General features: G+C 35.7%; 1 protein-coding gene across 6 annotated transcripts in view; it reads left to right on the forward strand.

Moving 5' to 3' along the window:
- Window positions 1-9,043, forward strand: part of PALS1 (protein associated with LIN7 1, MAGUK p55 family member) — a 74,894-nt gene extending 65,851 nt beyond the window's left edge. For all 6 annotated transcript variants that reach the window (XM_081513423.1, XM_081513426.1, XM_081513421.1 and 3 more), the window contains exons 13-15: window positions 265-467; window positions 1,879-1,989; window positions 6,153-9,043. In XM_081513423.1, the coding sequence (XP_081369549.1) occupies window positions 265-467; window positions 1,879-1,989; window positions 6,153-6,329 (491 nt within the window). In that variant the 3' untranslated portion in view covers window positions 6,330-9,043. The remainder of the gene's footprint in view (window positions 1-264; window positions 468-1,878; window positions 1,990-6,152) is intronic.
- The last annotated feature ends 1,622 nt before the right edge of the window (window positions 9,044-10,665 follow it).

Below are 10,665 nucleotides of genomic sequence, written 5' to 3' on the forward strand. Positions count from 1 at the left end.
AATGCAAAATGAAGTAATTTAGAGTCTGAGTATAAAACATATTAAATGTAACTGTTACTAAGATACTAACACCACAGTTTTGTTTATTTCTCAATCTAGAAATAAAACCAGTCAATGTTAAAACACACGGGGGTCTAACATTTCCTTAATTCATTATTTTTTAATTTGTATTACAAAATAAAATTTTTTTCTGACTAGCAGAATTATTCCTCACCCTTGCTCTGATCTGTGCTTAACTAATTTTGCCTGATTTTGTTTGCCTAGATACAACTCGGAATCGGCGAGACCATGAAGTAGCTGGTAGAGATTACCACTTTGTTTCACGGCAGGCGTTTGAGGCAGATATAGCAGCTGGAAAGTTCATTGAGCATGGTGAATTTGAGAAAAATTTGTATGGAACCAGTATAGATTCTGTACGCCAAGTGATCAACTCGGGCAAAATATGTCTTTTAAGTCTTCGTACACAGGTAAAACTCTTTTGGTTTAGAGTGTTGAACTTGTATTTTGGTCCAAGCATCACAGGACCTAATTAAGTTCTCATACAGATTTTTCACACTGATTCTCTACATGAACTCAGGTTGCTAAATCACTTTCAATTTCCTCAGAGTGGAAAATACATATATTACATACTTGCCTATATATAAATCTACATATTTTTGGAAACTTAAAATACAGTAACTGTTATGCTGGTAGTACTTTAGTATTTTAAAGGTTATAAAAGAATTTTCCTTTTTCATAAGAGAAAAATTAGAATAGTAAGAGGTCATTTTTATGGTTTTAAATGCCATCGTTCAAGTATTAGTACTGTAATGAGTGGTTGGTTGTATCTAATGAAACAGCCATTGCTTTCCATTATCTGTCATACAAAGCAAAACCTTCAAAAATTACTAACAATTACTTTTTAGATTTCTGTTAAAAATAATTTTAGAAATTTTGTATTTTTAAGATCGTGTTTGTTGTGATTTTTTTTCTTGATTGTACAGCTTTAGCATAAAACTTTTCCTTAATGTGGCGGAATCTACTTTGTATGTCAACTAAGGAGATACAGGCAGTGGTTATTAAAGAGATGTGTATGAGAGAAAATTGACTCCAAAATGGCTTTCCTGAAATAGTAATTAGGTTTTCTTTATTTTTTAGTGAACAAAAGAGCTTATTTATTAGTTTTGCTATTCAATTATAAACATTAGATTTAAGAAAAGCATCGATGTTTTTATTTTTACTAAATTCCTTAAGAATTCTTTATTTTGGCTAACAGAATTACCAAAGAACTTAAGAGTAGTTAAGCATGTTGTCTTAATTACTGTTTTTAGATAGAAAAGGACATGTCCATATAATCCCCATTTTTGTGGAATGCTTCACTTTAGGGAGACACAGTCATGCAAAAGGCAAGGTGAAAAACTATAATTTTTTAATTCAGATAGTCTGCTTTTTTTTTCTTGGATGTATTTTTCCAGATTTTTTTTTTTTTTGTATGTGTATGTGAAGTTTTTCTCTGATTCTTTTTGCGTTTAGATTGTGGCATATAGTTAAGGTGACTGCTCATTTGTAATTCCTTCAAAATGGATTTTTAATGTTACTATAATCTGTGTATGATCTTATTAGCAGGGTATTTTATCATCATGTTAAGTCTCCATCTCACTTTTGGTACACCATATATTCTTATATTGAATGGTAGGATCTTTTCTTTCTGTTGTTTTTTATTTTTCTTTGATTTTTTAAATTATGAAAGTGTGACAACACATCTATAGAAGACTTGGAAAATACATGACAAAGTTACATATAGTTCTATATATTACAATTATTTTTTTTAAATAGATAAACCAAGGTTTTTAGCTGGAGTTTCAATATCAAACTCTCAGATCTGTCTTTGCTTTACAGTCGTTGAAGACTCTACGGAACTCAGACTTGAAACCATACATTATCTTCATTGCACCCCCTTCACAAGAAAGACTTCGGGCATTATTGGCCAAAGAGGGCAAGAATCCAAAGGTAAAGTTATTATACTGTTACACTATTCCATTAAAAGTAAACATGAAAAGCCATGGCTTAATATGTCACAGTGCTTAAAAACTACATCAGCTTAGGCTTTCAAGCTGATTATTCTTTCTGCCATGTCACTTCCCCCAAAACTGCCACACTTGCCTCTGGTTGGATTTAGGCAGTTCTCCAAAGCAAAGGCCTTCTCTTGTTCTGCGTACAGTTCCTGTTGTTATTCCAAATGTATGGCAGCCTTTGACATTTCTTAAAACTTCCGTCATCTTCATACAGATCCATGTTATTTCTAACAAGGATTAGATGACACCCGCCCCTCCACCAAATATTCTCAGCAGATTCTTAGGGATTACCCACATTCTCTGCAGATATTCCATATATCCCAGGATCCAAAGTTGAGTGCTCTTGCCTTTCTCTTTGTTCTGATTGAAATTTTATGTTCTGTTTGTCTTCTGCCTTTGATCTTTTCATATGATCTGAAATGGAAAAATTTTTTTAATTATCTCATATTAGATGCCGAGTGTGGTTGAGGTGGTCCATATATACCAAATGCTACTAAAAATCAAATGATAAAAAAATAAAAATAAAATAAAAAAATAATCAAATGATAATATAGTGATATATATTAATCAAAGCATTGGTATTTTGACATTTTATTTAAACACATGATATGAAAACCATCAAGTGACATGCTATATCACAGTAACAAATACTCTTCCTTGTTCTTAGCGGATTTCCTAAATAGTTCTAGTTTATAAAGGAATCACTTAGAGCTCATTTCATTTGCCTTGACTTTAAATCTCCTTAAAAGCCGTGTGTGTGTGTGTGTGTGTGTGCCGTGTGTGTTAGTCAGTCGTGTCTGACTCTTTGTGACCCCATGAACTGTAGCCCACCAGGCTCTTTAAATCTCCTTAAAAGCCGTGTGTGTGTGTGTGTGCCATGTGTGTGTGTGTGTTAGTCAGTCATGTCTGACTCTTTGTGACCCCATGAACTGTAGCCCACCAGGCTCCTCTGTCCATGGGATTCTCCAGGCAAGAATACTGGAGTGGGTTGCTATTTCCTTCTCCATAAAAACACATACTACTACTCCTCCCTCAAATCTCCTCAGAAGTCACAACATAACACCTCTCCTTTTCTTTGGTTTTTGACTATTGACCACATCCACCAGCCTTCTTTGTTCCTCCCCAGGATATCTTTTTCTATTCTAGAAAAAGATTTGTTATTCAACCTACATGGTGTTTATTTTTCAATGTCTTAGACATCAGGGACTTCCCATCCTTTATATTGAGCATAATTCAGTTGTTTTGTTATAGACTAAGTAGGCCAGCTGGTTAAAGTAGTGTTTCACTCTGTTTTCATTTTTGCAGTCACAAAAGACCATATTTGACATGATGTCATTATTTGAAATATCCAGAATAAGCAAATCTATGGAAATCAAAAGTAGATTAGTGGTTGCCTAGGGCTGAGGGTTGGGAGAAAATGGGAGTGGCTGCTAATGACTGAGGTTTGAGGGGAAGGGGAACAGGGCATGGAGAGTGGAGGGAGATGAAAATGTTCTAAAATGGAGTGGTGTTGATTGCACAACTTCTCTGTGACTACAAAAAACTGTTCTTCAATTGTACATTTTGAGTGAACTGTATGAGTGCACCATTGAATTGGTTGCAGTTCACCATTAAAGGGGTGAATTGTGAATTAATTATATCTCAAGAAACCTGTTATTGGGGCAGAAAAAACCCACAGCAGGTTTTTCTGTAGAAATTGAAAATTGTTTTAGAATTTGTGTGGAAATTTTAAAGAATAACCAAAACACTTTAGAAAAAAGTTGGAAGCCTTTATTCTTTGTTAATTTTCTTTATTGTTTGTTTTCCATTTCATTGAGTTACCTTATTTTTATTTATTCTTTCTTTATACTTAGTTTGGCTTTAATTTGCACTTGCTCTAGTTTCTGAAGAAAACTTAACATGATTTTTAAACCTTCTTTTCTAATACGAAGTTATATATTTTTCATTATCATTTTGTTAGAAATATTTCCTAATTTCCTCTGTCATTTTCTTTCTTTAATCCATGGGTTATTTAGAAGTATCTAATTTCCCCCTATTGGAGATTTTAGAATGTTTTATTGATGTATAATTCCATCGTGGTAAGAGAACATATTCTGTAAGATGTCAGTCTTTCAAATTTTGTTGAGCCTTATTTTATGACCCAGTGTCTATTCTGTCTTGGTGCATGTTCCCGGCACACAAGTAAGAATGTATATTTTGCAGCTGTTGGGTTGGGTAAAGGGTGATGTATCTGATTGCTTTTTATGTTTTATCTCCTTTGGTAATTAATAATGCTTATCACACAATAGAAGTGTTAAGTAAAAACTGATCCTAAATTTTAACTCTGTGAAATAGTATTAGCTAAGAAAGTAATAGTGTTCTTCACTGAATGCACAACTTAAAATAATCAGTTATCTTGTTACATTCTGAATCTGGTTTTGCTGTAATGGGGTCTTAAGAGTGGTAAACTAATAGTGTGAATTATTATGGTCAATTTTGCATATAGATAATTTTTTCAGGCCAGATATTTTTCAGCAAAATCATTTGTTTCAATTTCATCATGAATTGTAGAGAATTAAAATATAAAGTACCAAATAAATTATATAAATCATTTTTGGCAAAAGATAAAATAATACTTCAATTTGATAAGGAAAAATTTAGGATTGGATACTCATGGGAATCTGTGTAAGATGTGCAGCTTAACATTTACATTTCAAATCTAGTAACACAAAGTTTAGATTCTATTTTGAGTTCTAGAATGTTCTTTCAGTAGCCTTGAGCTTTGGATAAACATAAGTTGTGACCAGAACATCGCAGTGTGTTCAATTACAATGGTGTAGTAGCTTCCTGCTGGGAAACAAAGGATTCTGTGTGCCAGAGCCAGCTGTACAACATTCCGGAATGAAAATTAGAGAGCCACACAAGAAACCAACTCAGGACAAGCCAGAGCTATCATATTTTCAGTATGTTTTCCTACTGTTATAAAAGTTTGACTGGTTGAATGATATAAATTGCTTGATATTGTGGGTCCAATGTATTTTTGACGTATGGCCACTATGGCTGAGACATTTGGACATTTAATTAGTTCTCTTCATTGACGAGGTGCTTTGGGGGCAGTTTCACTTTCTTGGACACCTGTGCTTGATCATCAGAGGGGTTCTGGATAAGTTTTGCATATTACCTCGCCATCTGCTTGTCTGTGAAAACACTTGTTTCCTTTACATATTAAAGTAGCCTGCTCTATTTGGCTTCCCAAACTCTCTTAGGATACTTGTTTTTGCATCTTAAAGACCTCCTTTGTGTATTGAAATTCTATCAACTTAAAGTATTAAACTATTTCCCAAAAAAACATAGATTATTAAAATCTTGGATTTCCAGCGTGTTTTCATAGAAAAAGATACCCATTCTATTCATGGTATTTACTCTCTTAAACTCTACAACAGATATAAAAGGCAGGGGCTCTTTATAGGAGCCAGAATAGGTGGCATTTAGGGTCCTGCCAGAAAGGTTCACTCTGTTACAGAAGATGTTTTAGGAAGAGGTTATGATGACCTAAAATGTTTGAAAATGAGCATCTGTAGGGAATTCAGAGTTAATAGTCTGTGCTCTTGAAGCCTCTTGTCTTGTGGATAAGACAGAAACACATAAAACCTACAAAGCAGTATAAATAGGTTATGAAAAGAAAGTGAAAGTCACTCAGTTGTGTCCGACTCTTTGCGACCTCATGGACTATTATAGTCCATGGCATTCTCCAGGCCAGAATACTAGAGTGGGTTGCTGTACCCTTCTCCAGGGGATCTTCCCAACCCAGGGATCAAACTCAGTCTCCCACATTGCAGGTGGATTCTTTACCAGCTGAGCCACAAGGGAAGCCCATAAATAGGTTATATACGTTATACTGAGTCAGAAATGATTTGCAGTGAGTGTGCTGAAGAGGCCAAAGCAAAGGGAATCTCTGTGGCCATGACAGGGTTTGGGAGGAGCTCTGAAGTTGAGTATTTTGAGAGACAGAGGAAAGCAGTGTGTTAAGGCCATTTCTTGTTTTTCACCCATATCTGACTCATTGTGAATTCTGGGAAGGGATGGTTTACCTCATAGTTGTTCATCTTTTCTTTGCAGCCTGAAGAGTTGAGAGAAATCATTGAGAAGACTAGAGAGATGGAGCAGAACAATGGCCACTACTTTGACACAGCAATTGTGAACTCAGACCTTGATAAAGCCTATCAGGAACTGCTTAGGTTGATTAACAGACTTGATACTGAACCTCAGTGGGTGCCATCCACTTGGCTGAGGTGAAGGAAAACATTCTGTAGCAGGACTGAACTTGATCTGGCAAACTGCCCATAGGAAGATAGCCCTGATACTTGAGCACGTCTCTGAGAAGGTGGCAGGCAGTATAAACTGTAGACCTGTTCTTAGCTCTTGAACTTTGCCTCAGATGGGGATTTTAAATGGAAGTTTTCAACAGAGCCGTTCTAGTTTATCCTTGGTAAAAGCCTTTTAATTCTGTTTTCATCTAACCAAATCTTTTCTGCCTAGTCATATTTCCACAAAAACGTGTATATATACACAATGGTCCGTGTTTCACACTGCAATAAATATTGATGTTATTTAACAGTTAATTTAAATGATTTCATGAGAATTTGGGAGTGAGGGGGAACTGTGCTTCTGTGCACTGGGCAAGACAACAGTATTTGGTTAGAAGACTGGTATAGTCATCAGAACTACTTTACTTTAAAAAAAAAATGGTGCCACTTTGTTCTGGAGCTATTCTGTTAGCCTTGAATTCATTTATATGGCTTTTAATTCTTAAAAACATTCCATTAGAAGCACCAATCTTTTAGCTCAAACTCTGAGACTTCACTGTAGACTCTGATCTAAAACATAGACAACATGTGCTGATCTTTTTAACGGTATAATGAGTTTTTGAATTTTTTTCTTAAATTGTCACAACTGATTTGGTAACTTCCTTTTCCTGATCTGCATAGTACAATAGAATGTATAAGTTATATTTTTATGAATGGCAGATATTCATATAAACTGTTGACTGTTAAAATTTTCTTCCTCATGATGCAGGTTTTTACATACATGAGAGGACATAGCACATTTGACAGTTTTTGCATTTTATATATGAGCACAGTATAATTTGATGACTGTGTTATATATGTAGGTAATAAACTGGAATTCTGTGATCAATATAGCTGCTGTACTGTATACTAATATTTAATAGATTGACAAATGGTCATTGATTACACTTGTTCAGCATTGGAATAAAATTATATGAAAGAAATGATATGACAATTGACTTTGAGATCAGAAGGAAAAGATGACCTGAAAGTCATTTGAACATTTTAGGAAAAGAACACTGCAGGGGAAAAGTTAAGCATATAGAAATAGGTTTTTATCCTAAAAAAGTCTGCCTCTTATGACCAGAATGCAACAAGCTAAATCATAAAACATTTAAGCTAATGGGGTTTTCATTCTGTCTCTATAGCTTGAAGCTTTAAAAGTCAACTTCTGTAATTGGCATGGAAAGTTAATTTGTAGTCTCTTCCAGGCTTAGGGGATAGTGTGGTGTGTGACAGACAACCTCAAATGTGAATCTCTTGATTTTATTTTGATGATGACTACAGCTACAACAATTCTGTTTCCAAAGCTAAACACTGGAATAGTATTGAATTGTCACTTATTAACATAAGCAACTGTTTTTAATGAGTAGTTTGTCTTGGTGTCATGTATATATTTGAGTTTTTCTCTTTTGCATAATATTATTTGAACAAATGTAGATTGTTTATATGTTGCCTTTTTCTGTTCAACTTTGGCCTCAAAGTTGGCTGTGGAGTATGTCTTATGCAGAAATAATGTTCCTTAGGAAGAAAGTAACATTCCTGGGTTGAGGGAAGGAATGCCATACAAACTGTCTCTTCAGGTCTGAAACACTCCAGTTTATGGCAGGAAAATGCAAAGGTCACAGTGATTTTCAGCAATGAAAACAAAGGACTGTAAGTACTAAATCTTTTCACTTTTCCAATTTACTTTCTCCTTAGGAATGAAAGGTAGTCTGGAATTTTGTGAGCTGCTTAGCATAACCGACAACTGTTTTCAACCCTAAGGTCTAAAATGTTTGTAGTTTCAGTCAAGTTAGAAGTGAGATTTTAGGTGGTGTCAGTAAGTGGCTACCATGCTAGTCTCCTAGTTAGCCTGCAGACTACAGGGCCACACAAGGGCCATGTGCTGTGGACTCGGGCATGGCTTTAACAAGCAAATTCAAGGACCCTACCTAGGCACATGCCATGCCATAGTATACTCTTAAAAGTCTAAGGTGATGAGATATTTTAGGGGTCAGTGAAATCTTACATGTAATTCTCTCCTTCCTCATCAGCAGTGATAGAGGAATAGAAATGTTTATGTCCCACACTTTCTTCAGTCCTAGTGATATGGATGTGCTGGTACTCATCCCAGTCCCTCCCAAGTGAAAACTGAGTTGTTGCTGACCTCTTTGAAAGAAAATAGAAAAAACCTTGCTCCCTACCTAGCTGTGCTATACACCACTCTGGCCAATTCCATTTCCTGGCCTTCTGTGCTTCTGATTGGAGACCCCAATGTTGGGGAGGTCTTAAACCACTTAATAGGAACCATACCAATAGCTAATGAAATGCACATTAGTTCAAATAAGAAAATAACCTTCCTTTACTAAATTTTCTTGTCAGAACAAATAGAAAGGAGAATAGTTTTTAGATTAATCCAGATTTGCTTTCTATGAAAATCTAATATCTGGATTTTTTTTCTTTTTCTCATGACCTAAGGAATAATTTGAATGTAATTTTGTGAATGTGTGTGGAAAATATAAACCAGGGATTTAGCCTTAATAAAGGTAACTTTTTTGACACCTGTTGTTAATCTTCCTTTGTACTTTACCTTGCCTGTATCTGCACTCTGTTATTTTGAGATGTAATACTGCACAACATAATGTAAAAATAAAAAGTAAAATTATGTTTCAAATTTTAAAAGCCACTGACTACTTTCTCTTGTGTGCTTATGTCCTCTTCCATTCAAGGTTTCAACACAACTAAAACGACCCACCCATCTTCAAGTTTTGCTAGCAAGTCCATTAGAACCTCGGGGTGCAACACAAAATTTGTTTTATTTTTCACAGTGGAAGAGTGCCCCCTATTGGCACAAATGTAGGTTCTGTTTCCTTAATTGTTTATTTAAACTATATTAAAGATAGACAACTTAAAACTGTAAGCTCTAAAAGTTTTCTGGGGAAGAAAATATGTAAGACTCAGGCAAATTCCACTACATGCAACCATGGATTTGAGAACACTGAGTGTAGGATGAGTTGTTGACAAATACACATTTCTCAAATCTTTATCCTTCCCCCTTTCCTATACCTACTCTGTATCTCCCAAAGGAGGCCAGTCATATACCAAAAAGTGTCACACATACATACACACCTTGCTACCCCAGCCCCACTTTCCATTCCTGTTCCCGATCGCCTGCCTCCCTTCCCCTATAGCTCAGATCACCCAACCCTACACAACAAATCACCTGTCCACTACTGTCAATATGCTAAAGTGGGACTTCCCTGGTGGTCCAGAGGTAAAGACTTCACCTTTCAGTGCAGGAAGTGTGTAGGTTCAATCCCTGGTTGGGAGCTAACATCTGCCACGCCTGTTGGCCAAAAAACCAAAACATAGAACAGAAGCAATATTGCAACAAATTCAGTAAAAGATTTAAGAAAGATGGCCCACATAGAAAAAATATTTTTTAAAAATATGCTAAACCATAAAATCATCTGTACTTTTGTAAGGAAGGTTAGCCAAGGCCAGTAAGTAACAAAGGTTGATGAAGCCACGGGAAAAACCAAGGGTACTTCTCTAGCTCAGTGCTTTAAAGTGAACATAAATTTACCTAAATGAAACCACTAAAATTGGCTCTCTGCATCAACTTTTCCAATAATTTTTGCCTCCCACAGAGCATACATACCACTTAAGATTCAAGGCTCTTAAAGTCAAGATATATTTGCCCTGCATTCCACCTACAAAATGGAAATAATTGGTATTTATGCTTCACTAGGGGCTTTGCAAGTGATGCTAGTGGTAAAGTACCTGTCTGCCAGTACTGGTGACTTAAGAAACTCAGGTTTGATCCCTGGGTCAGGAAAATCCCCTGGAGGAGGGCTGGCAGCCTGTTCCAGTATTCTTGCCTGGAGAATCCATGGACAGAGTAGCCTGGTGAGTTACAGTCCACAGGGTCGCAAAGAGTCAGACACGACCGAAGCGACTTAACTTGCATGCACTAGGGTATTGGGAAGATTACATATTAGGCAGTTCATCGTTAAACCTCTTTTCAAGACTTCCATACTTGTTAGTTTTCCAATCATTGAATTACATTGAGTCTGAGATTTTATTTTGTAGGTAGCAACAGGATTTCCTAAAAATCAGTTCCTCCAGGACAAACTTTATGTTACCTTTACCCCACATTTTAAATATAGGAGAGCCAAAAAAAAAAGAATGTAAAAATTCTGAACTTAGACTAAATGGGACTCACCACTTTCTAGCTTTTTAATCTAGGACCACTCAAGCTCCTTATGCCTCAAAATTTTCTGTGAAACATGGGATTAAAATAA

Source organism: Giraffa tippelskirchi, chromosome 7, assembly GCF_054371585.1.
Source record: "Giraffa tippelskirchi isolate mGirTip1 chromosome 7, T2T-mGirTip1v1.2.pri, whole genome shotgun sequence".
Classification (NCBI taxonomy): domain Eukaryota; kingdom Metazoa; phylum Chordata; class Mammalia; order Artiodactyla; family Giraffidae; genus Giraffa; species Giraffa tippelskirchi.